General features: G+C 43.4%; 1 protein-coding gene across 1 annotated transcript; it reads right to left on the minus strand.

Annotated features, from left to right (window-relative positions):
- Nucleotides 1-1,658: 1,658 nt before the first annotated feature.
- LOC143837223 (uncharacterized) lies at nucleotides 1,659-26,485 on the minus strand. The gene is made up of 5 exons (XM_077336858.1): nucleotides 26,370-26,485; nucleotides 5,785-5,920; nucleotides 5,403-5,482; nucleotides 3,209-3,325; nucleotides 1,659-2,091 (listed from the first exon to the last, which is right to left on the minus strand). Exons 2-5 carry the CDS (start codon nucleotides 5,862-5,864, stop codon nucleotides 1,949-1,951), a joined length of 420 nt encoding a protein of 139 aa, XP_077192973.1. The 5' UTR covers nucleotides 5,865-5,920; nucleotides 26,370-26,485; the 3' UTR covers nucleotides 1,659-1,948.
- Between the last annotated feature and the right edge of the window lie 721 nt (nucleotides 26,486-27,206).

The raw sequence follows: 27,206 nt of genomic DNA on the forward strand, positions 1-27,206 counted from the left end.
CCACAATGGGGTAGTTACTGACCTGGAGCCAGATATCCTGGAATGTGAAGTCAAATGGGCCTTAGGAAGTCTGAGTAACAATAAAGCTAGTGGTGGTGACAGCATTCCAGTTGAACTATTCAAAATCTTAAAGGACGATGCAGTAAAAGTGCTACACTCAATATGCCAGCAAATTTTGAAGACTCAACAATGGCCTCAGGATTGGAAAAGGTCAGTTTACATTCCAATCCCAAAGAAGGGCAATGCCAAAGAATGTTCAAACTACCGCACCATTGCACTAATTTCTCATGCTAGCAAAGTTATGCTCAGAATCCTACAAGCTAGGCTCCAGCAGTATGTGGACCGAGAACTTCCAGAAGTACAGGCAGGATTTCGAAGAGGCAGAGGAACTAGAGATCAAATTGCCAACATACGCTGGATCATGGAGAAAGCTAGGGATTACCAGAAGAACGTCTACTTCTGCTTCATTGACTATGCTAAAGCCTTTGATTGTGTGGAACACAACAAATTGTGGCAAGTTCTTAAAGAGATGGGAATACCAGAGCATCTTATTTGTCTCTTGAGAAATTTATATTCAGGTCAAGAAGCAACAGTGAGAACTGAACATGGAATCACTGACTGGTTCAAAATTGAGAAAGGAGTTCGGCAAGGCTGTATACTGTCGCCTTGCCTATTTAACTTGTATGCAGAGCACATCATGAGAAATGCGGGATTAGAGGAGTCACAAATTGGGATCAAGATTGCAGGGAGAAATATCAACAACCTCAGATATGCAGATGATACCACTCTAATGGCAGAAAGTGAAGAGGAACTAAAGAGCCTGTTGATGCGGGTGAAGGAGGAGAGTGCAAAAGTTGGCTTGAAACTCAACATCAAGAAAACAAAGATCATGGCATCCGGCCCGCTCAATTCCTGGCAAATAGATGGGGAAGAAATGGAGATAGTGACAGATTTTATTTTCCTGGGCTCCAAGATCACTGCAGATGGGGACTGCAGCAAAGAAATTAAAAGACGCTTGCTCCTGGGGAGGAAAGCTATGGCAAATCTAGACAGCATCCTAAAAAGCAGAGACATCACCCTGCCAACAAAAGTGCGTTTAGTCAAGGCTATGGTCTTCCCAGTTGCAATGTATGGCTGCGAAAGTTGGACCATAAGGAAGGCCGAGCGTCAAAGAATTGAGGCTTTTGAACTCTGGTGCTGGAGAAGACTCTTGCGAGTCCCTTGGACTGCAAGGCGAACAAACCGGTCAGTCCTAGAGGAGATCAGCCCTGACTGCTCTTTAGAAGGCCAGATCCTGAAGATGAAACTCAAATATTTTGGCCACCTCATGAGAAGGAAGGACTCCCTGGAGAAGAGCCTAATGCTGGGAGCGATCGAGGGCAAAAGAAGAAGGGGACGACAGAGAATGAGGTGGCTGGATGGAGTCACTGAAGCAGTAGGTGCAAACTTAAATGGACTTTGGGGAATGGTAGAGGACAGGAAGGCCTGGAGGATCATTGTCCATGGGGTCGCGATTGGTCGGACACGACTTGGCACATAACAACAAATAATGGTGCCATTTCTAAAAAAACATTTGTCAGCTGTCTTGCAAAGAATTGAATCTAGCAGCTTCTAGATCAATCACTCAGCCAGTCAGTAGGATGGGGGAGGGACTTAACAGAACTTCTCCTGTATAGTTCTATATGTTTTACTGGAATGGGGAACACCTTTATTCTTTTACAAAAAAAATGAAACCATGCTACAAGGGCAGCTCAATCAGTGAGGGAACAATATTTTATTTTATTTTATTTTATTGGGCAGGGAAAATTTACCTCGGTGTGGGGAAGTATGAAGGGGGCCCATCACACAGAAGTTTCCATACTTGGGGCTGTGTGGAAAATACAGCCAAAGCAGTAGACATGGAAAAAGCATTCTGCCACAGTAAAACAGCATAAACATGTTGGTGCATTTATATATTTTCATTGCAGAAGTCACTATCTTTGCAGCAGACATGCTCAGAGTGGACAGCTATGCCTGCAGTACCTTCTACTGTTCCACACTTTGCACTTGCCTTGGGCTTGCAACCAAGGATTTTTTGTTGAAGTACACCATCTAGGATAGAGGGAGGAGGGAGAAAGGAAAGAGGAAAAAGTGTAAATACGTGTGCTTTTACATCCAAATTAATTAGACTGTGTTCCAAGTGTTTCACAGTCCAGTTTGTCTTCACTGCATAGCACTGCAGCTGGCTACCCTTCCCATTTTACTGATGGGAACATGAATTCTATTGCTGAGGTTTAAATGTGGGATTCTGTGGCCAGAAACTCACATGCTATTCACCCCAACCACAATACTGAAGGTACGTAATTGATCTCACTTGCCACCATGGTGCAGTTTATGGTGACTCCGCTTTTTCCTATCTTTTTTGTTTCTTCATCTTTGTTACCTTTCTCTTTTTCTTTGAAATTCTCCACATTCTGGTTCACTTGTGTAAAAAAATAAAAATCCTGCCCCGCACAGGAGTAATATGGCTTCACTTGGGGTAATCTGGCTGAGTCATTATGATGTATGAAGTAATATTGGGGCAGAAATACTCAGTCATAGTTTACTGACTTTTCCCTTCAGGGTAGCTTCTCCCTAAACCTGGACTATCAAACTCCGATATCTAATATCCCAGCAGACACCATACTAGTAAACACACTCTTGAACTCTGTCATTAAATTTTAAAATGTGGAAACCCTGAAGCAAATGTGGACACAGCTATTTTAGTAGCTATTGAATCTGGTTTACTAGAGACGGCTGCATTCAAAAAGGAGGGGAAGCACTTGCATGATGAGTGCAGTGAAATGGGCACAGAGATTATCAAAGGGGAAGGTCAAGTGTATTGCACTAGAGTGTATCAACACTTCTAGGATTAAATCTGCTACGCCACAGGGTATTATAAACATGGCACTCCTCAGTTATAGCAGATCATGGAATTGCACATCCAGTGCTGCATCCATCTTTTCTCTTTTAATCACGGGAAATATCTAATCTCACAAATATCTGGACATACTTTCCCTTATGTTTAGGGAACTTTAAGAGAAAGTCCTTGAGGGTAGATGGAGAGAGCTAAGGGAACTCCAAATAATGCCATCCTAAGCCAAGTCAGCTTGCTTCCTTCCAAGTCTGTTGAAATTGTTCAGGTTAGAAGGGTATAATTCTGTTTAGAGTAGCACATTATGTTCCTTACCAAGGTATGTTTTGAGGGCATGGCAGGTATGTGTTGCAGGATTAGCTGAACATGGAATGGGTGGCCTACAAGGTTCTCCTCGACTCATGGACATGCAGACTCGACATTGCAGAGCATCTGTTTGAAAAGATAAATCCTCATGATTACAACTCTACCAAATCAGAATCACAAAGGAGAATGCTTGAGGTATGCTGTGTAGACATTGGCTTTGCCAACTGCTTTATGCCTATTCCAGTCACACCAGTGACACAATTGTATTACTTGTAACTAGGGATGTGCACTGGAAAAAAAACTAGTACTTTTCAGATTTGGGTTTTCCTGATGCAGTACAACTCAAATCAGCCAAATCACAAATTTGGCATATCAGTTTGACTGATCCAGGGAAACTTGAACCAATTCGACCCAATCAGCAGTCAGATAATTGATCATGCTGCTGAGAGAAACGTCTCAGGGGATCAATCGTCTGGTTGCTTGTGAGGCATTAAAAGGGACTTGGGTCCTTTTAAATACCTCCTGTCAGCCGTTCTTGCACAGCCTGGGGGTCTGCTGAGCCAGCTACAGGGGGATCAGGAAGGCAAGCATGGGACTGACAGGTCAGCTCCACACCCACCCCACTTGATCCCAGGCTGCAGCTGGCTCCAGCAGGGTGAGAAAGAAATGATCTGCAAATCAGCTGATCCTGAGGCTCAGCTGCATGGCAGGGTCTTAAAATGCTTCCCCAGCAGCCTTCCCCCCTCGAAGCTGTGGAGAGGGCTGAAGCCTCAGAGGGGTGTGTGGGGAAGAAAGACCCCACCAAGCAGCACAGCCTTTGGATGTATAGACTCAACCAAGAAGCCGAGTCTCAGAATCAGTGGCTTGCAGAATCTTTCTTAATCAGCCAAAACATGAATCAGCTGGATCAAACCTGAATCAATTTCGGCTGTTTTAAACTGATTGGATGAATGATTCAGCTCAGACAAGCCCAAAGTACTTGATTCAGCATTGATTTCAGTATTTTCAGACTTATCCAAACTGAAACGGCCATCTTATTTTCTCATGGTGCATTTGTGGCTCAGACCTTTTAGAATCATAGAATCATAGAGTTGGAAGGGGCCATACAGGCCAGCTAGTCCAGCCTCCTGTTCAACGCAGGATCAGCCCAAAGCATCCTAAAGCATCCAAGAAAAGTGTATATCCAACTTTTGCTTGAAGACTGCCTGTGAGGGAGAGCTCACCACCTCCTTAGGCAGCCTATTCCACTGCTGAACTACTCTGACTGTGAAATTTTTTTTCCTGATATCTAGCCTATATCGTTGTACTTGTAGTTTAAACCCATTACTGCGTGTCCTTTCCTCTGCAGCCAATGGGAACAGCATCCTGCCCTCCTCAAAATGACAACCTTTCAAATACTTAAAGAGGGCTATCATGTCCCCTCTCAACCTCCTTTTCTCCAGGCTGAACATTCCCAAGTCCCTCAACCTATCTTCATAGGGCTTGGTCCCTTGGCCCCAGATCATCCTTGTCGCTCTCCTCTGTACCCTTTCAATTTTATCTACGTCCTTCTTGAAGTGAGGCCTCCAGAACTGCACACAGTACTCCAGGTGTGGTCTGACCAGTCCCATAATCAATGGGACTATGACATCTTGTGATTTTGATGTGGGTTGATACAGCCCAAAATGGCATTTGCCTTTTTTACTGCTGCATCACACCGCCTGCTCATGTTTAGTTTACAATCCACAAGTACCCCAAGGTCTTGTTCACACACAGTGTTACCTAGAAGCGTATCCCCCATCCAGTAGGCATGCTTTTCATTTTTCTGACCCAGATGCAGAACTTTACACTTATCTTTATTAAATTGCATCTTGTTCTCATTTGCCCATTAAAATGTGGTTCAGAGCCTCCATACCAGAGGCTCTGAACCACATTGCAGGCTGCAGTTTGAGCTGGAGCAGGTTGCCCCACCTCTTCCTGCTTCCGGACAGGGGAGCATTTGTCCTGGTACATCTTTTCCGCCCTGTATTTGTGCTCCCACACAGGAGCCGCAGCAGTGAAGTTCCGAATACAGAAATGAAAATTGTATTTTTTATATTCCCCTCTATATTCCCTTAACAACCAGTACAAATTTCTGTCAAATGTTTTCCTTAAGAGTTTTAACATGTTTCATCAATATCTGAAAACCTACACACATACACCAATTTTGTAAAATGGAGCTTACCTGTAATTGTAAAGCAAAGGGAACCACAGATTACAAGGAGAACGATCTGATTCAAAGGTGTCATCTTGATACAGAAAATGCTGTGTGTCATAATACAGCCCAAAGGACAGAAGAGAAAACGGTGGGTTTTGATTACTTCCAGCATTGTGTACAGCTGCTGCTTTTTATTCCCTTGGTTATAGGCATGCACAGGAAGTATAGAGAGCATTCTGTACTCATTAGGTAAATGAATAGACCAATGAGCCATCATATCATAAACTAGATATTTGGGTCATACTAAGATAATAGAATGGGGGAAAGACAAGTCTTGAATAGGGATGGGCATGTATCAGAATACAAACCTCCAAACTCCATGAAAATAATCCCCCAAAACACCCCCTACCTGATTTCAGGGTTGGGTGGTTTGTGGTGGGAGCCAGGCATGTCTCTCATGTCGTCTTCAGGACTCAACTCAGCAGGCATGCTGGTGTGTTGAAGAGTGTTGAAAAAAAGCAGTGTGTAGTTGGATTTCTGCAGCCCTGGAAGCACCAATAGTGGCCTTTGTAAGGTGACAGGCAGTACTGACCACCAATGAAAGACCTCCTGATAGGTGCAAGCTTTGTAAGTCATGGCTTGCATATATCCCTTCTCTTTTTTGATTTACCTTTTTTATTTTCCCTGTCACTTTTCCTACAACCCTCTGAGCACCCTGTGTCAGATCCATACCCTCCTGTTTTGTCCCCAGTTGCTTCATTTTTCCCTGATATTTTTCCACAGGTGATGCTTCCCATTTTAATGTCTCTCCTTCCCCACTAGCAGCCCTCTGTTAGTCCTTGTCTTCTCCCTACTCTTCCTACTTTTGGCTGTGAACCTTGAGACCTCCCCTGGGTCCCTACATCCTGCTTTTGGTCTGCGCCTCCCTCCATTTAAATCTTCCATTTTGCTTTCTCCCCTTCCAAATGGCAGAAAGCAAAATAGGGTGCCAGGGAACCCGGGAAGGTGGCAGGAGCCTAGGTAGAGTTGGAAAAAGCTAGCAGGGAAGGGGGAAAAGGCAGCAGAGAGGGACACTGAAGGACTCTTTGCAGATGCCAGTCATGGTGGAAAACAGAAAAGGGGAGGGAGGCACAGCTGAGACACAGACTAAAAGTGGAGAATGGAGACTTGGGGGGAGGGGTCTTAAGGCGTGCAACTAAAAGCAGTAAGAATAGGGCTCAAGGCAATGATTGGCAGAAGACTAACAGAGGGGTTCATTTCAAGTGGTTGGGTCTTCTGAGTTTGTGGGTTCAGAAACACCCTGAACCAAAACAGAATTGTTTGGTCTGTGCCCATCCCTAGTCTTGAATGGGTACATATGAATTTCAATAAACTGTGTAATCCTACACTTGGTGAGTCTGCATGTATGCCTACCCCCCCCTCCAGATGTTTTGGGATAGGATCATTCAACAATATGCCTAGCTCACAGGCTGATGGCTGGCTGTCATCAAGTGGCAAGTGAAAGGCTTTTGGCCATCTTTAACTGCAAGAGAAAGGTGGAAAGTACATACTTTAATAAATTTCCCCACAATTTGAGGTCAAATATGTTTGATGGTGTTATTTTAACACTTTAATTACTATATAGTTATAGTTTTACATTTCAACTAAGTTGTTGTTTACATTGTCCTAAGGTGACAATGAGCTTGTTAATGGTTGATTTTGTTTTGACATATATTTTAACATAGTAGGTCTCTTTGTGTACTAATTTTACTAGCAGAGAAGCAGGAGATAAATAAAAAGAATTGACAGGCTGTGAAAGAGGACCCAAAGGAAAAATGAGCAAATGAGAATGAGTCCTGAAGTAATGAAGGGCAGATGTGACAATGCGTTGAGAAAACTAACATCCAGAGAGAAAGAAAGGTCATACAGAGCCTAGAGATGAGAGAACTTATGGACAGAAGAGAGAATGGTAAATGAACATTTGGCAATCATATGGCTTTAATTAGAGAAGTAACCAAGAAAAATGAGAAGGAGAAACAGAATAAAAGAAGGCAGGAACATCACAAGACAGGAATATGAGATCAACAGTTGGTGAATTGGATACCCATGGAGAATTGTCATCAGTTCATATGTTGATAAATCTGCCAGTTCTGTCTGTGCAGTGGTACTCATGCCCATTCCTATATGACAAAAAGGACATGTGAATCATCTGGTTAAATGTGTATATGTTGTGTGCGATTATCTAGATCCATGTAATCATGAATGCTTTACAAAAGAGCAACATAGAGTTAGTGACTGTATGATGGAAGCATACATTGCCCAATGCACTTTCTTTGATCTTTCGCATATCCATGTCCCATCAAGTATCCTGCAAACTCATCAGATGTAAAGTGGCTCCTACTTGGAGCTTTCCAAGTTCTGAATCTAATCCAGGCCTGATCTGAAATCATGGTAGCTTATAGTCATTCCTTGAACTAACATTCATCACCAGGATTCAAAGCAAATGCCAAGCAATAATTACTGGATATATTTTACTTACAATGAATTTATTTTACTTACAAAATTTATATCCTGCCTTTCTGCCACTATCAGGGCTATCAAGGCAGCTAAGACATTACAAATATATACATAATAAAAATGATTGTCTGTGTGTGCGTGAGTGAGTGTGAAGCTCCATCAAGTTGCAGCCAACTTATTCAACATCTTTAGGCACCCTCTGGCCCAGCTGGTATGGAGCTTTGGACTGGGTTGCCATCAGTATGCTAATGACACCCAGCTCTATCTCCTTATGGATGGCCACTCAAACTGACCCCCGAAACCATTTGCCAGATGTTTGGAAGCGGTGACGGAATGGTTCGAGCAGAGTCGCCTGAAACTCAACCCCTCCAAGATGGAGGTCCTGTGGCTGGGAGGTAGGGGGTGGGACCAGGAAGTGCGTTTACCCACCCTGGCAGGGGGTCAACTTACCATCGCATCCCACGCTAGGAACTTGAGTGTGACCATTGATGCCTCCCTGACTATGGAGTCACAGGTCAAGAGAGTAGCGGGCCAGGAATTTTTCTGTCTTCGCCAGGCTCGGCTACTAGCGCCCCACCTGTCCCCTGATCACTTCGCCACAGTGATCCATGCAATGGCCACCCCCAGAATAGATTTCTATAACTCACTCTATGTGGGCCTACCCTTGTCCTTGGTCCAGAAACTTCAGCTAGTACAAAATTCAGCTGCTAGGGTCCTCACTGGTACACCTTGGGGGGCCCATATACAGCCTGTGCTGAGGCAGCTGCATTGGTTACTGATTGCTGCCCTGATCCGGTTCAAGGTTTTGGTTTTAATCTTTAAGGCCTTACGTGGGTTAGGACCCACATACCTGAGGGACCGCCTATCGCCCTATGCCCCCCACAGGGCTTTATGCTCTGTGAGGGAAAATCTATTGGTTGTTCCTGGCCCCAGGGAAGTGCGCCTAGTCTCAACCAGGGCCAGGGCTTTCTCTGTCCTGACCCCTACCTGGTAGAAAGAGTTCCTGGGTGAGCTGCGGGCCCTGTGGGATCTGGCAATGTTCCACAGGGCCTGCAAGACAGAACTCTTCCACCAGGTCTATGGTTGAGGCTGGGGTCGGCGAGGTAGGTCTATTGCCCCCCCCCCGGGATCTGAAACGTACATAGGTACTGCTCCATTTTTTCCCATCGTCTCAGCAGTGGGGTGGGAGTGGGTTATCCTTTTCCGCCATGTTGGGAGTCTTGAGGTTTTTAATGGGAGTTTTAATGGGGTTTTTAAGACTGTTGTTACCCGCCACAAGCCTGTTACAGAGTGGTGGGAAATAAATACATACATACACACATACACACATACACACATACACACATACACACATACACACATACACACATAAACACATACACACATACATACATACATTGTTGTTGTTAGGTGTGAAGTCAAGTCCGACACATTGTGACGCCATGGACAATGATCCTCCAGGCCTTCCTGTCCTCTACCATTCCCCAGAGTCCATTTAAGCTCACACCGACTGCTTCAGTGACTCCATCCAGCCACCTCATTCTCTGTCATCCCCTTCTTCTTTTGCCCTCGATCGCTCCCAGCATTAGGCACTTCTCCAGGGAGTCCTTCCTTCTCATGAGGTGGCCAAAGTATTTGAGTTTCATCTTCAGGATATGGCCTTCTAAGGAGCAGTCAGGGCTGATCTCCTCTAGGACTGACCGGTTTGTTCGCCTTGCAGTCCAAGGGACTCGCAAGAGTCTTCTCCAGCACCAGAGTTCAAAAGCCTCAGTTCTTTGACGCTCAACCTTCCTTATGGTCCAACTTTCACAGCCATACATTGCAGCTGGGAATACCATAGCCCTGACTAAACGCACTTTTGTTGGCAGGGTGATGTCTTTGCTTTTTAGGATGCTGTCTAGATTTGCCATAGCTTTCCTCCCCAGGAGCAAGCGTCTTTTAATTTCTTTGCTGCAGTCCCCATCTGCAGTGATCTTGGAGCCCAGGAAAATAAAATCTGTCACTACCTACATACATAAATACATAAATAAATAAAAATAAAACTTATAGCAACCCCAGCTAGGGGTTGTCAGTGAAAGTGAGAAGCATCAATGGTTTGACATTGCCTTCCTCCACAGAGGCTTCCTTTGTGGTCTCCCTTCCATACTTAGCTTCCAAGATCAGACAAGACCAGGCCTTACCATGCAGCCTTTCCCCCCACATAGAAATATTGAACAGGGATCCTTGAAAAGAGAGTTCCAGAATTTGGTTGCTATGATTTCTCATTCAAGGCACTGCCCTAGGTTGCCTCCCCCCCCCAACTAATTTCAGAATGTTGAGGCACTGAAAGCAGAACCTCAGAAGTTGACCCTAGCACTTGGATTGGTTTCTAAGGAAGACTACAAGGAGCAGAATGTGTCCCAAGGGTAGCATCTTGGAATGAGGCCTGTTCTGTAAACCACAGCAGAGGTCAAAAATTAGAAGGTCTAAAACCTAAGACTATTTTACAGTTTGAAGGACAAAGATATATCAATGGCAACAAAGAATTGTCAATACAATTGTTTTTCCTGGGGTAATATGTAGATATGAATGCTGGGCCCTAAGAAAGTGCAAAAGATGATTGATGCCTTTATAGACCTGGAGACAATTACAGAAAATATCATGGACTGGAAGAAGAACAAATCGATCTGTTCTGGACCAAATTAAACCTAACTGGTATCTTGAGGCAATGACTTGTAAACCAAAACTATATTTTGGTCACACAATGTATGCAAATGATGGATTAGAAAAATGATGATGTATAGTAAGATTGAAGGAAGCAGGAGAGAAAGAACAGCAAAGAACAAGATTGATGGATAGAATAAACTACTTAAGTGGTTGGCCTACAAAAACTTGAAGAAATGACTGCAGACAGAATTGGATGGTGGGCCTTTGTTCAAAAGGACACCATGAGTCTGAAATGACTCAAAAGAATCTAACAACAACATGACTTCAGGAATGTGAGATGCCTCCTTGTCTATTACATCAGGTCATGCCAGAAAGCTAGGCCCACTGCAAAAGAGGCTTGTGATCTCACCATCTGCACAATGTTACTGGTGGAAGGCAGTATACAGTGAGATATATGTGCTCAAGTATGGAATTTGATAAGTACAAAGGCCAAAGTATTCAAAAGACTTTAAAGATAATAACAAAGCATTGGATGCATCAACTCTATGTTTTTAAATTAGACTGGGGAGCAGCCTTTTATCCCGTTCATCTTTAATCCCTTAGTCTTGTACTTTTGGTTCAAAGTGCTTTATGCAAACACTAATATCTGTTCAATGTTATGGAGTAAATGTGAGGACATAGATCACAATTGCATTACATTGCATCACATTGCTACCAATTTGTACAGCTATGAAAACAGGCAAAATGAAAATATTTTCTTCAACACCATACCCAAACAGAAGGGAACAATAAAAAAGAGGCATATTTGTACAGCCCTATATAATGTAAATGAGCCTCTTGTGGTGCAGAGTGGTAAGGCAGCCGTCTGAAAGCTTTGCCCATAAGGCTGGGAGTTCAATCCCAGCAGCCGGCTCAAGGTTGACTCAGCCTTCCATCCTTCCGAGGTCGGTAAAATGAGTACCCAGCTTGCTGGGGGGTAAACGGTCATGACTGGGGAAGGCACTGGCAAACCACCCCGTATTGAGTCTGCCATGAAAACGCTAGAGGGCGTCACCCCAAGGGTCAGACATGACTCGGTGCTTGCACAGGGGATACCTTTACCTTTACCTTTATATAATGTAACTAAATAGGTTTCTTTCTTTCTTTCTTTCTTTCTTTCTTTCTTTCTTTCTTTCTTTCTTTCTTTCTTTCTTTCTTTCTTTCTTTCTTTCTTTCTTTCTTTCTTTCTTTCTTTCGTTCTTGGATTTATTACCCACCGCTATCACACAGCATCTTGCAGCAGGTTACAATAAAACGATTTTAAAAAATTACATATAAAACCAAAATCCTGCTCCAGTGATGAGACAATCCATAAAAAACTCAAGTCCTACCCCACCCACTCCTTTCCTTCCCACAGCACCTCAGGAGGCCATAACATTTGGAGGTGCTGACAAACCCCATACAGATGTGGGAGGGGGCCTCCAATAGCACAGAAAAATCATTAGGTCAGGTTACATAGCTTTGTTCTTAATTTGTATGGGCAAATATTCCTCCCACTGTCATTCAAATATTCTAAAGAAGAGATGTTTTTCAATATTCCAGAAGAATTTTGTGGAAGTACTGTCATACATTTCTATAGCTACATTGACCAGAATGTCTGATTCAATACATATCAACATTGACTTGATCACTTCCCCCAAAGACTAATTGTTCAACCACTAAAATAGGTACGCAGTATGTTTATGTTCTGATATAATTAGGTGTATATGAAGCAAATATTAGAAACTTATAAACAGAGTTTCCAAGTGCACACTGTACATATTTAGACAAAACAATTTAAGCACTTTTCCTGGTTGATTAGTCAACTCAAGCGAACTAGATTTCACTGATATAAGCATCCCACTTTCTGTTCTTTTTCATTAGAAATGTAGTTCTGCTCATCATTTCAATATGTTCTGGGCAGTTTTCTAGACAGCATACATTTGGCATTCAATAAAACAAATAGAAGGCAAATAAGGGGGGGACCCCCACCCAATATCATGTAGTCAATCTGATTTGTAGTATTCATTACATCACAGAAAACAAAAAAAATCAGAAAAAGGACAACGTTTCTAGAATTCCATTCTCTTTTCTCCCACATGAGCAGAGATCTGAATTTGTACTACAGCCAAGAGAAGACTGGTTCCTAAACTCACAACCGGATGATTCAAGTAGCTCAGAGTATTTCTGTGGCTCCTTCTCTTGGTCCCTTCACCTCATGGTAAGATGAACATTTTTGTTCCCTTTTTAGCAGAAATAATCCAGCCACTTGTTGATCACAGTGCTATCAAAATTCAATTTATATATGAATAAACATTTTGACAGGAAAAATCAGTTAAATGATAAATATTTTAAAGCTTTCTCGAAAGGCTAGCAGTGAACCATGTCAATCTCATGGACAACAGCCTTCTACTGTGACATGAGGCATATGTAGGTTCATCATTGCAATGTATTCAGGAATATTTTAACCTTTGCATAGTGCATAAATGGTCATGTTATGGACATCCATTAGGACTGGTTGTTCTCTGTGATGATGCTTGTGCCATTGAGCTTGTTCACCTTGCTGTAAGAGGCAGCTTGTTCACCTTGCTGTAAGTCGACAATTCGCTGTCTATGACTTGGAATCTTCTGCTGCCTCCAAATGGCTCCCATGGGACAGATCCTGCTCCTTGCAATCAGTGTTTTGCTCTGTTTCACACCTGAAGGTAAGCTTCTTTTACAAGGGGAAGAAAGATTTTGAAGTAATGATGTTAACCAACACCTTTAACAAAAGTTTGAAAGTCTGAAGTTTCTCAGAAAGAAATCTAGACATGATGATTAGCCAGCAGGCCATTAAGAACAGTTGATACAGGAAAAAATGAGAGGGTTAATTCTTGCAAGCATTCCTGTGTGTAGATAAGAATAGGAAAAGCTTAATCCATATTAATTTCCATATATTGTTGTCTCTGTCAATCAAGTTGTGTGCTTGCAGCTCCCTTTAGTCCTTGATAAGCCATATGTGTAACTGGTTTCTGGAGCTTGATTTTGGAAAGCAAAATATCGAACAAAGCTGAGCCCCTGATTTCTCTAATTACTCTTATACATGCAAATAGCTATATGGAACTCCTTGTACACTCAATGGTTTCCAATTTTCTGCATATATTCGACAAGTTGAAATATGATCTGATACAATGAGGAAAACCTAGGATATTAGAAAAAGTAAATATTTCTGTGTCGAAGTCACATTGAGTGAGACCTCAGGTTTCTTCTTCTACTGGAGTGCTAGGGAACAATACTGTTTGCTACTTAAGCACTCACTCTGGCCAGGTCACTAGCTTCTGTAGGCTGATTGTAATTGCTGCCTATTCCCTGAGGGTATGGTGAGTTATGACCACAACCCCTTCCCTTGAGATGGCGGAAATGGAGAAGTGAGGTTGGGTGCGAGGGTGGGACAAAGCTGCCCAGACTATTGTGCGTTTCCCCTCTATACAGTCTTTACACTAGTTGCTCACTGGTTGTTCACGCATTTTAGTGTCGTAAACCTAGGGCCATTCCACACAAGGATCAATGTTGCCAAATGTTTTCAGAATGCAGAAACGCTATATTAAATAGTGGAATTTCGTCATTCCGCATACCTTTATTTTTAGTGGAATATAGAAGTCCCAGTAGCGTTGTATTCATTCCCCCCCAAAGGAATCGCAACAAAGGAAGCGATATTTTTCAGTGCTTTTTCCCACCCCTGGCTGTCAATCAAATGAAACAGCCAATGAACTGTTGTGTTCATGCTCCTGAAAAGCCCCTTTCCCTTTAAAAACTGTTTTTTAAAAAAGCTGAAAACACCAGTAGCAACGAATATATGTTCATTCGTAGTAACGAATGTGTTCATTCATTGTCTCAGAAAGACCTTTTTTGCTGGCGTAGGAGCTGGCGATTAATTGTTTACATGCTCCTCAAGTAAAAAAAAAAGAATCCCTCCCCATGGGCACGATTTGTGGCCGAAATTTCGGGCAGTGCCGAACAGGGGGCTGTGTTGTGCTTGGGAACTTCAAAGACACTTGTAGTAGGGAGCTTTGTTTAACTTTTAATCACTTCTGTGGAGGGACTTCAGCTGGAGAACCCTTGCTTGTTCATTGCTTTCGCCAGTCTAAGGAAAAAAAATGGTGATCGCTTCTCCGGAAGTTCGGGGGCGAGAGCAGGGGAGGGACATTCTTTCTACTGCTACATTGAGAATGCACGTGTCTTTCGCTGATGTGTTGCAGCTTGTGCTCAGAAGTGTAGCGATTTTTTCAGGGGGAATCCACTTTTCCCGATTTCCCGAAAAGCGCTACAATGAAGCAATTTTTCTGGGAGTGTTGCAGGAGTGTTGCAGATTGTGTGTGACGTCATGTGGAATGTTGAATTAGTAGCGTTTACAAAAGGTAAGACTTCTGCTACATTTAAGTCGTGCGGAATGGCCCCTACTTTCCTGGATTTACCGCATCACGATTCTAAAATGGTGAAATCACAAGCCGCCTACTAGACAGCTTTGGGACGTCACTGGCAGTATTCAAACAAAGGTTGGATACACACTTTTCTTGGATGCTTTAGGATGCTTAGGGCTGATCCTGCGTTGAGCAGGGGGTTGGACTAGATGGCCTGTATGGCCCCTTCCATGATTCTATGATTCTATGATGTTGGTAATGTCATGTGGAGGGGGCCGAATATGCTGCCAACATTCAGAAACTGCCCAGCTACATTTTGCACATGAGGAAATGGCCTAAATATTTTATTAAGTAAATACAAAGAAAAATAATTAATTCTTTCTTCAGGCTTCAACTTGGCTTAATTAATTATTTTATCCTACACTTCCTCAAAGCATCCTAAGGAACTATTCATGATGACCCTCCATTTCATCTTCATAACAATCCTGTGCTGATCAGAATACATCACTGGCCCACAGTTTATGGGGAGCAAAGATCTAAACTTGGGCCTCAGAAGTCTAATCTAACATGCTAACTGTTCCACTGGCTAACATCAGTTATAAGCACAACACTTTTTTTTTAAGAAGATGCTCTGGAATGTCGAAAATGTTCATCCAGAAGGAAAGAAGAACCATGCGAACCAGTTGAAGTATGCACAGCCAACACTGAAACAGATACCTGTTTTGCTTCCATAACCTATAAAGGTAAGAATTCTAAATTGTCCTCATACCTTATTGACTCAACAATCTTCAAATAGACCTTAGTACAATTCTGAGTTACTCAGGATTGCTCTCTTAGGTTCCTATTCCTAAAGGAAAAGACCACATCTTTACATTAATCCTGACTCTAAGTAAACAAAATTAAGAAGAGATATAAAGAGACTGTAGGTGCAAAGACACCTATATAAATACTTGGGAGATTATCTGCTTTCTCTGAGGGGAAAAAGGGGAAACTTGAATGTATCACTAGCCCTGCCAAATTCCATGTATGCTGGATGAATGTGAATTTTATAGCATGCTTTTCTTCCCAGAATTTGGGCTATGGAGTAGTGTAGGGCATTATTGTTCAAATTGCTGTCAGTTTCCTTTGCAATATTTTTTAACTTTTCCTTTGGGGTAGTGGTTAAGAGCGGCAACTATGAACCTGAAGAGCTGGTTTTGATTCCACACTCCTCCACGTGGGTGATCTTGGGCTAGTCACAATCCTGTTAGAGCTGTTCTCAGAGAGCAGTTTTTTCAGAGTTCTCTTAGCCCACCTAACTTGTAGGGCGTCTGTTGTGGTGAGAGGAAGGGAATATGATTATAAATCGCTTTGAGACTCCTTTGGGTAGTAAAAAATGTGGTATAAAACCCAACTCTTCTTTGTCCACTTTTCTCCCCCTTTGTATCATCTCAGGAAATAGGTATCTCCTTCTACTTTCCACATTGCAAACTACAGCACTTGTCAAAATAATCTAGATTAGGATTTCCAGCCCTGCTGCAGCAAATCCTGGGAGATACTGAGAGCTGTGCCTGAAGAGGGTAGAGTTTGGAGAAGATATATCACTTCAGGTGACACTTTAGGAATTTACCTTTAATATCTTTGGTAAATACCATAGAGATATGTTAAAATTGCTATAGCATCTCTATTAAAGACAATACTGGCCATTTTTTTCTCCTGCTCATAAATTTCTCAGGGGCGGGAGATTGGTCAGGGGGTGCAGGCAAATGAGAAGTCCAAATGAGAAGCCATGGGCAGGCAAATGAGAAGCCCAATAGAGATTCAGCAAGTACCCATTTGTATCCATGTTTGCCTCATTTATTCCATGTGAGGATTCGTATGCTCCCTAGCAGAGTTCAGGGGAACACTAGTACTCAAAGGACTGTGTAATGGGATGTAAGGCCCAGGACACCCAGAATATGAGGCCCGAATAGCCTAGGATAATAGAGATCTACCCTAGAAGAAAGAGCCAGTAAACAATTGCCAAGAATTAATGATATAGAATCATAGAATCATAGAGTTGGAAGGGGCCATACAGGCCATCTAGTCCAAGCCCCTGCTCAATGCAGGATCAGCCCTAAGCATCCTAAAGCATCCAAGAAAAGTGTGTATCCAACCTTTGCTTGAAGACTGCCAGTGAGGGGGAGCTCACCACCTCCTTAGGCAGCCTATTCCACTGCTGAACTACTCTGACTGTGAAAAATTTTTTCCTGATATCTAGCCTATATCGTTGTCCTTGAAGTTTAAACCCATTACTGCGTGTCCTCTCCTCTGCAGCCAACAGAAACAGCATCCTGCCCTCCTCCTTTAAGTGACAACCTTTCAAATACTTAAAGAGGGCTATCATGTCCCCTCTCAACCTCCTTTTCTCCAGGTTGAACATTCCCAAGTCCCTCAACCTATCTTCATAGGGCTTGGTTCCGATATATATCGGAAGGAATCACAGAGGTGGCACAAAATGCAGCCATTTGCAGTGGGGTCTGGGAAAGGACTGTGTGAAAGTGTAATGAAGAAATGGAGGAAACTAAAAGGATTTATCATTGTGAAGCAATCAACACCATAAACTGCAGCACACTGCCAAGCAGGGTCTATTTCATATTTTGAATGTTCCGGTTATGGTGAGAAGTATTTGAATGTTACTCCACAGGATTCTAGGTTAAAACGTTTTCTCAGCGGTGGATTCCTTAGCTTGTCTGTCAAATGGGAATAAGAGTAGCCAGCTGCAGTGTGGCTAAGCAAGGCAGATCAAGAAGCACTTTCAACTGGGAGGCATACAAATTAATTCTGAGGAAAAAAGCATAAATCCCTGTGTGTTTTTCCTCTCTTTCCCCTGTCTCTCCTCCCTCCTTCTTAGATGGTGAACTTCAACAGATAACACTTGACTGTAAAGCGAAGGAAAACACAAAGTGTGATGTCACAGACCATTTCCCTGATGAAGGCATCCGCCTTGAATACGCCTGTTGTGAGAATGGTGATTTCTGCAATGAAATTATTTAACCAGGGCTGAATGCAAATGGAAGACTCTCCACACTCAAATGTGTATGCCTTTCCCAGTTCAGGTTGTTGTTGTTTTTAACTTTTCCTGCCTGGTCTTTAAAGTGATGTCTCCATCCACAGAAATTATTTGTCCTCAAGCAAAGAGTTCAGCTCAGAATCCTTACAATCTCATTTTCTTTAGCTTTTTCAGTGTTCAGGGCTGAAGGTAAAAAATATAGATAACCCAAGCATCCTGATCCAATAGGTATGGAATCAGGCATCTCCAGCACATCCAGAACTGAATAAGGAACATCTTGTCTTTATGGTGTCACTAGTTTTCTTAGTAACTTGCGCAAAGCCTCTGCTGAGATGGTATTTGACAAATTGTATCTCTCGTTTTGAGAGAATTTTGTTGACAACTGCCTACTCGTTAGACCTGAGAGCAGCTCATATGCTTGTGCAGCTAGTTGGTTGGATATGTGGCAGCATCACCCAAACATTTAATGGCTTTAGAGCTGGAGGGGGTGAGATTAAACTTGCCTTACCTCAGCCCATCTTTGCCATGCAAGTTGGAATGAACAAGGCAGAAGTAACATTGGCTAATGTGCCAGAGACCCAAATTGCTGGGAACCATCAAGAGACCACTTGCTAGTGAAGACTTGCACTGATAGAGGAGGGAAGGGATTTATATTGTGCAGATCAGCCATCAATAAATTGGGAGGTTGAGATCAGTGAAATTCAGGCTATTCATACTCACTGTTATCAACCAAGAAAAATTACTATCATATGCTCCAACTGTGTCTTTTAATTATGCAAAAGTGCACATAAAGGCTACTGTCATTGCTTTCAGATGTTCACTGAATGACTATCCAGAAGCACTATGTACCTATGATGGTCTCATTGGATGGTGGAAACTCAGGTGATAGTTGTTTACTTGGATTTCAGTAAGGCTTTTGACAAGGTTCCCCATGATATTCTGATGGATAAACTGGAGGGCTGCGGAGTAGATTTTTGAATGGTTCCATGGATAGGGCATGGGTTAGAAAACCCCACCCAAAGAGTAATTGCCAATGATATTTCACCAGATTGGAGGGAGGTGAACACTGGGGTGTTGCAGGGCTCGGTACTAGGTCTGGTACTTCAACATTTTTATCAATGACAGATGACAACAAATTGGAAAGAGTAGCAAACACCCCAGAAGATAGAGATAGAGCTCAATGAAATCTGAACATTGAGCCCTCTCCCTTCCACCCCTGCTAGCAGTCCCCAGCCTTAAAATGTTTGGGGGCCGCTGCTTTAGAGTATTCTCAATTTACCTATATGTGCTGAAATTGAGGTTATGCAGGCCCATTATTCTACTGAGTTTGATTTTTTCTGTTCCTCTTGATGTAGAAAGATCAGGATATTCTCTAGGATGTTTGTCCATACTCTGCTGTGACACAGGGACCCCCTCCTTCCAATATGCAATCAAAGGGTTACATTCTGCACTTGGCAATCTTTTCTTTCCTTAGTTTCAAACTTGGACTTGAGTTTCCTTTCCAAGAGCTGGGGGGAAACCTTCAGTCAAGGCCAACATGAATAATACAACTATCAAAAAGTTGCTTTGACAGAAATTTGAGATGCCTGGGAATGGAACATAAGGAAGATCATCCTTAAGAAAACAATTGATCCAGGAGGAAATGAGAGCTCCAGTTTTCACAAATATTTCAGCCTGTAGAAGAGCACGGGAAAAGCGTAGCCCATATTCATGTCCATCTGCCACACTCTGTGCCAAGCAAGATGTGTGCAGAAAACTCCCAAGACACATAACTAAGAGCTGGAGCTGGCATTAGTAACCCTCAGATCCTATGAAGCTGGGCCGTTGTTTTCTCTCTTTGACTCTGCAAAAGCAATCCTGAACTAGAATAATGTAACTCTTGGATGCACCGTAAATCGGGGAAAGGGTCTGAATTGGTACTGCTAGTAGGAGAAGATTGGTTTTCATGCATACATCAAAATGAAGTCACCAAACAAAATCTATGCATTAAATTGGGGTTTCTTAATTACAATATGACCTGCACATTAAAATGTGCCCTTCATTGTGTAGGCTACTAAAATCTGGGTTAATGGCATTTGGTCAATCCACCCTGGCTCCAAGCATGACGGCCACAGACCATGCCTACTTTTCCTCAGAGAGATTACCCACCAACCTCTTTCCCCACCCCATGCCATGTAAAAATTCAAGCATTGATCCACAGCACCAAGGAATTAATCCTGCCTGGCCACCTGGAGCTATGCAGTCATCAGTGACTGGTTGGGGTGCTTCTTCTTACCCTTGGATACCTCAGAGTGTTTACCAGACTAATTATGCAACAAGCATCTCACCCACACAAATCCTCCCAACCTCCCTTAGAAGGGTTACCAACTTTAACTTGAGAAATGCCTGGACATTTGAGGGAGAGATTGGGGAGGATGGAGTTTGGGAAGGAAGTGAAGCACAGAGTGGGTGTGGTGCGGGAGAATGTGAAGCTGCTACTTCCTCCAGGGTCACTGATTTCTGTAGTCTGGAGAGAATTTGTACTTCTGGGATAATGCCAGGCTTGAGGTTGTGAAACTGACAAATTTGGGCCTCACCAAGCCCTCAGGATCAGGACTGTTTATTTATTCAGATTTATTGGGCTTTTAGGCTGCCCCTCTCCGAAATGGACTCAGGGCAGTTTTCAACAGTTCATTAAAAAATCCAAATGCAAAACACATATAAAACCTCAAAATTTGTCTGCTAAAATTATTTACCTTACATTGTCAGTACATTTGCTCTACCTATAAATTGTTCCCCAATGAGCCAAGACACCCAACTGACAGTATTCTACCATATGGTTCAGCTCAGGGTAGGAACAAACAGTCTGAGCAGAGTCCCCAAGTAGGGGATTAGGCAGGGGGCCCATATAGATGGTAGATGTCTAGCCCCTGGCCTCAACCAAATGCCTGGTAGAAGAGGGCCATTTTACAGGCTCTTTAGAACTTTGGGAGTTCCATAAGAGCCTGTGTCTTCACTGGTTGCTCATTCCAGCAGGCTGGAGGAAGGGCTGAAAAAGTTCTGCTCTGGGTGATACCAGGTATGCCTCTTTGGGGCTGTGGATCACTAGCAAGCCGGAATTTGCTGAGTAGAGGGCTCTTCAATGGGGTGTATCTGGAGAGGTGGTCCCTCAAGTATGCAGGTCCCAGATTGTGTAAGGCCTTAAAGTTATAACCAACATCTTAAACCTGATCCAGAACCCAATCAGCAACCAGTGCAGCTGCTGGAGAACAGGTCAAATATGGGTTCACAGAAGTGATTTAGGCTGCCTTCATCTGCAGAGTGTTTCTTGGTGGTCTTCCATCCAAGTACTGACATTGCTTCACTTCTGAAATTTGACATGACTGGTTTATATCCATTCCACATCTTGGCCAATCAGAAAGGAATAAACAAAATGCTTGCTTGGCCTTGAAGTGACTGACCCCACATTGTTGCCTGATGGGAAGGATGAGAAGCTCCACAGGAAGAAAATTCTCCAAACAACAAGGGAACAGCTTTAAGTTGCTTTCTGTTCTTAGAACAGTATGAGCCAACCTTTCCCCCTCCCTTCAAATAATTTGGTGCCTTCAGTTCTTTGAGGGGTGTGTGTAAAGGTTGCCTTGATGTTATGTGAGCTTTCTTTATCCTTGCTCAATATTGTACATTTATGTCCAAACTGGACAGCCAGTTTGGTGTAGTGGTTAGGAGTGCGGACTTCTAATCTGGCAAGCCGGATTCGATTCTGCACTCCCCCACATGCAACCAGCTGGGTAACCTTGGGCTCGCCACAGCACTGATAAAACTGTTCTGACCGAGCAGTGATATCAGGGCTCTCTCAGCCTCACCCACCTCACAGGGTGTCTGTTGTGAGGAGAGGAAAGGGAAGGTGACTGTAAGCCGCTTTGAGACTCTTTCGGGTAGAGAAAAGCGGCATATAAGAACCAACTCTTCTTCTTTTCAGCAAAAGTAACAAACTACTTGGTGACCATAATGGAATCAAAATTCAACATACACATGAATGGAAAGCAAAAATGTGAAAGTCACTTTAATATCAAAAGTGAATGAAAAGTCAGTCATTCTCAAAGACTTCTCAGAGGGCTGGCGGTGATTTACCATTGTGGGTCCATGGCCTATTAAGGAGAAAGCATGTGGAATGAAAACGCCACCAGACATTTTCGGATGAAAAATGGCCACAACTTTATTAGCCACAACCAAGGACCAAGGACCAATGGCACAGGGACTAGGATCAGAAAATCCATATGTTGCCTGATAAATCCATTCAACACCAGCCCATCTGCTGGGGGGAAACATGAAGTAACTCAGCTGGTCCTATGAATAAAAACTCATCTAAAAATGTGGGGGCAGCTGGTGCAGCATTTAGTTCTTTCCATTCCATGAATGAGCTAAAGGTTTCAAAGGTGGCACAGATGACAAAACACCCCATGGGTGGCTTTATCCAAACACCAACAGCCATTGAGTTTAAAACCCAAAAGGCAAAAATTGCAAGTCACTTGCCAAAGAAATATATCCTACTAAAGTAAAAGTTCCCAGAATGCTCCCAGATGCTGAAATCCTGTCAAACTGGCTGGGTGAACAAGTCCTTGCTCAACTTAGAGGGATAGCCAACTCAGCTCCATTCAGTTGTTATATACAAAAACCAAGGCCACAAAACACTAAGCACTCAGAAAGATCAGCAAACCCTTTGAACCCAGAAAAAAATCGCTGAAGCACAACTGAGTTCTGCTACCTTGTGCTTGGAGCTTGTGATCACCCAGAAGTTTCCGTTATACTCCAAAACATTTGTTGAAAGAAAAACAGGATGAAGCACCCAATGGCAGCTGTTTTTATTTAATTGGTCATTTTAATTTGCAAGTGGCCACATGGCATTCCAGAGGATGCCTTCCTGGCTCATCTCCTAGCCTGAACTGCAAATATCAGCCCACGGTAAATCAGGTTCATCAGGACTATTTCTGCATTAGGAAACATACCTTGTTTTAGTCTCACTCTGGATTCCCTTTGGATGCTGCAAGTCAACTCTAGCCTTTCCACCTTTGGGCTTTCCTTCCCTCATATCCCAGACTGTAATTTGTGAGTCCAATGGAGGCAGTCTCCCATCATGCTTTGTTCCCTTCCCAATTTTTAACAATTATGTTTTTTTGCAAAAATAGTGCCATCTTGCTCCCTTGTTTTCATTGTGCCCCTTAATCCCACCATCCTGTGCCCTTGGTCACCTCCTCCTCTTCCCCCCACAGTGTCCCAAATGTAATTTTTAAAAAAAATCCTGAGTTAAACATTATAACATCATTATAACTGGGTTTTTAAAAACTTCGAAACAACATTTTTTAAAAAGGGTGATCGCGTTACAAAGCTATCCGTTCAATTAATTGGGGCAGACCTTCCACTTTTTGAAAGAAGCCTCATGTCAAAACTAGGCTTTTTATACACAGACCAATTGCAATGACCTGGATCAGGGTGAGGACATGTGGTAATGCCCATATGTGTCTACCCTGGTTTCAGGGTGAAAGTAGGCATATCTGGAAGCTGGTGGAAATGTGTTAGCTGAATAGATTATTCTCTCTGCTTTTGGAAACCTCACCATATCCCCTGATTAAAACATACTTTTCAGGTCCCCAATTTAATTTCTTGGAACACTGCACTTGCTGGCATTTTCTAGCAGGAATCATTCTGAATATATGCAGTCCTCTCTCAGTCTTAAATTGAAGTTTTATTTTTAATTCAAATCTGCCAATATTTTTAATTAAGCCTATATTTCTGGTGATGCTAAGGCTGCCCTCAAACATCTGACAATATTTTATATAAAGCCAAGGATTAAATTGAAAGAGTTCCAGAAGAGAACATTTGCCTGGAGTTTTACAACTGAAAGAGACCAAAAGAGCTCACTCGGCCTAGCCCCAAGCTATGAGCATACAAACAGAACTTCCTAACTGAAAGGAAGGAAGGAAAGAGTGGGAAATCACTGAGAACAGGATGACAGGAAAGAGAAAGGAGGAAAAAAGTGTTCATTGCCAGGTCATGTGGAACTATGGTTTATTTTAACAGGTTAGTTTTTAAAGCAGAATTTGTCTCATGGGTGAGGAGGAGGAGGAAGAAGAAGAAGAAGAAGAAGAAGAGTTAGTTCTTATATGTCTCTTTTCTCTACCTGAAGGAAGAGGCTTACAGTCACTTCCCTTTCCTCTCCCCACAACAGACACCCTGTGAGGTGGGTGGGGCTGAGAGAAATTACTGCTCAGTCAGAACAGCTTTATCAGTGCTGTGGTGAGCCCAAGGTCACCCAGCTGGCTGCATGTGGGGGAACGCAGAATCAAAGCTAGCTCACCAGGTTTTATGTCCACACTCCTAACCACTACACCAAGCTGGTGATTTATTGAATCCTGGCTTGTTTGGGCAAATACTGATTTCAGCGCCTTTACCCTTTTCTTCAACTCCCTTCTGCATCTCCCACTCTGTTGCATGGTCGCAAAGATTTGCTACAAGAAGTGCCTTGCCATTGGCTGGGGGTAACACAGGGGCAATAAAACTGTGTTTGTAAATATTCAACTACTTTCAGAGCAGGGAGTAGCCATTTGATTTGCACTCCCCTTCTTGGAAATTATATAAGGAAGCTGAAAGCTTTCACATTAATCTTTTTTTATAAGTAATTTTATGTACAGTATTTGCTGGCGTATAAGACTACTTCCCCCCCTGAAAAACATGCCTCCAAGTGGGGGGGGGGGTCGTCCTATACGCTGGGTGCACTTCAGTTGGGATAGACATAGCTGCCCATAGTGGCCCATAGTACTGTAATGTAATGTAACAAACTCTATATTTTGTGTGGAAATGCTGGGGGGTCGTCTTATACGCCCAGTCGTCTTATACGCCAGCAAATACGGTAAGATTAATTTTAAACTGAATGGTGCTATTTATCTTAATTGTTTTTAACATTAAAGTGGCCATCTGTTTCGCCTTTGGCAGGACTATCCCGCTTTTGGGGCATTCTCATATATATTTTTTAATTAATTAAAAAAAATTGTTTTGCCGCACGGTAGGCAGCTGAGTAAGCAGCCCAGGCTCAGGAGGCCCCCGCGCAGGTGCCTGGGCCCCAGGGTGGGGCTTCCCAGCCAGGTCTGTTGTCGCCTGCTTGGGTGGCCTTCCTGCTTCCAGATCTTGCTGCCTTCTGGGCCACCGCCGCCCTAAGGCCAGTCGGGGAGGGGGGGAGGACCGCCTGCCGCTGCTTGCTGCCACTGCCCTTCTGAGGGGAGGGGGGAACAGAGGGCCCGCCTGCTGCCGTCTGCCACTGCAGCAGTGGCAGCGCATCCTGCCTTGTGACCACAGATTTCTGGTCACCTTATTTAACATGCAACTGTCACCTATGGATTGGACTTCTGTAACTTGCTGTACATGGGCCTATCTTATCCTTGATCTGAAAACTGCAACTGGTCCAGAATGCGACAGCCAGATTCTTATGAGAACACCCTGGGGGACACAGATTTGACCTGTACTCCAACAGGCTCAGAATAACAATTTGATTGCAAATTGTGACTAGCATCAGGTATTGGTTCTTACCCATAAGGCTATCCATGGTCCAGGTCCTGCATATCTGATAGACTGGCTTTCTATATATACCCCCCCAAAGTGTGCTATACTCTGCCAACACCCACCAGCTGGTGGCTCCTGGCCCCAAGGAGATGCATCTGGCCTCAAATAGGACCAGGACATTTTCCATCCAGGCCCCTACTTTGTGGCAATGAACTCCCAGAATGTATCTGGGATTATCTGGACAGAAGGGATTGTGTAGGTGTTTGGCCCTTGTAGCTATTTCCTGCATTCTGCAGGGGGTTGGACTAGATTAACCTGGAGGTCCCTTCCAACTCTGTGATTCTATCTGGGCCCTTTCATGGCTAGCACAGTTCTACAGGGGCTGCAAGACAGAGCTCTTTCTCCAGGATTTTGGCTGGGCCCAATGAAATGCACACATCTAACTTCTGTTGGGTCCCATGAACCCACTTGCTTACCATCTACCACTGACAGTGGGAGATCCAGACTATAGTCTGGAGTTAGACAGGAAGATGCTCAAGAAATTGGACAGCTAATGCTGCATATTTTTAAACTAGAAGTTATTGTTTATTTAATTGTTTTAATTGAATTTTAATCTTCGGTATATGCATATATAATATTGTACACTGCCCTGAGCCGGTCCACCGGGATGGGTGGTTTAAAAATCAAATTTAAAAAACTCAATTTATATTTTAAATCTTATTGCATATTATATATGATACTGTAAACTGCCCTGAGCCAGTTCACCAGGAAAGCAGTATACAAAACAAACAAGTAAATAATTGGAGGAAAATGAGCTCTTGCAGCCAACTTTACCCCCCTCCCCATGCATGAATTAATCTCAATACACACCTTTTCCAGTCTCCCTGTCACTGCTGCATACTCCAGAAGTTCCATGTAGCTGATAATATGTGTCTGTTCTCTCCTTGGTCTTATTCAAATGCCTCTGCAAAATGAAACCTACTTTATTGCTGGAGTTCAGGCTACTAAGAAAGCCAAGGTTTCACTGACATTGCTTGCCTCCCTAGGGATGTGTGGAAGATGTATGCCTTGTTGCTGGGATTTTCAGAAGAAGTGTAGAGAATTGTTACCAGGCAGCTTCAGAGCCCATGGGGAGAGGGAAGGCACTCTGAGGAATAACAGGCAGCGGGAAGTCAGGGGCACCAGCGGGAAAGCAAGTGGAGCAGGGGCTCAGGCGGTGGCGACGTCCCTCGGCAAAAGACTACCCCCCCCCCCCCGGGCCTCAGTAAAATTGCCAAGCGTTGACTGGTCCCCAGTGATAAAAAGGTTGGAGACCACTGCCCTGTAGGATTTCCAGAAGAATTGGTTGGCCAATTGTGTGAGACAAGATGTCAGATTACATAGGCTACTGGTATGATCCAGCAGGGCTCTTCTTATGACATGAGGAGATCTGCAGAAGGAAGGTGGAATCAATGGAAACCATCAGTTTGGTATAGTGGTTAAGAGGGGTGGCTTCTGAACTGGTGAGCCGGGTTTGATTCCCCACTCCTCCACATGCAGCCACCTGGGTGGCCTTCAGCTTGTCACAGTCAGAGCTATTTTTACACAGCAGTCCTGCCAGAGCTCTCTCAGCCCCACCAACCTCACAGCCTCCTTAGGGTAGTCAAAAGTGGGGAAGAAAACCAAACTCTTCTTCCTCCCATTTGATCTTCTCAGTTTGTTTCATGT

This window comes from Paroedura picta, chromosome 1 (genome assembly GCF_049243985.1).
Source record: "Paroedura picta isolate Pp20150507F chromosome 1, Ppicta_v3.0, whole genome shotgun sequence".
Lineage (NCBI taxonomy): Eukaryota > Metazoa > Chordata > Lepidosauria > Squamata > Gekkonidae > Paroedura > Paroedura picta.

Bases quoted from the DNA above. Each gene is read 5' to 3' on its own strand.
- LOC143837223 (XM_077336858.1), bottom strand. From the start codon at position 5,864: ATGCCTGCTGAGTTGAGTCCTGAAGACGACATGAGAGACATGCCTGGC. The intron at 5,483-5,784 runs GTAGGGGGTGTT...TATGACACACAG, and splicing joins CCACCCAACCCTGAAATCAG to CATTTTCTGTATCAAGATGA. The intron at 2,092-3,208 runs GTAAGGAACATA...CCTCTATCCTAG, and splicing joins TGCCCTCAAAACATACCTTG to ATGGTGTACTTCAACAAAAA.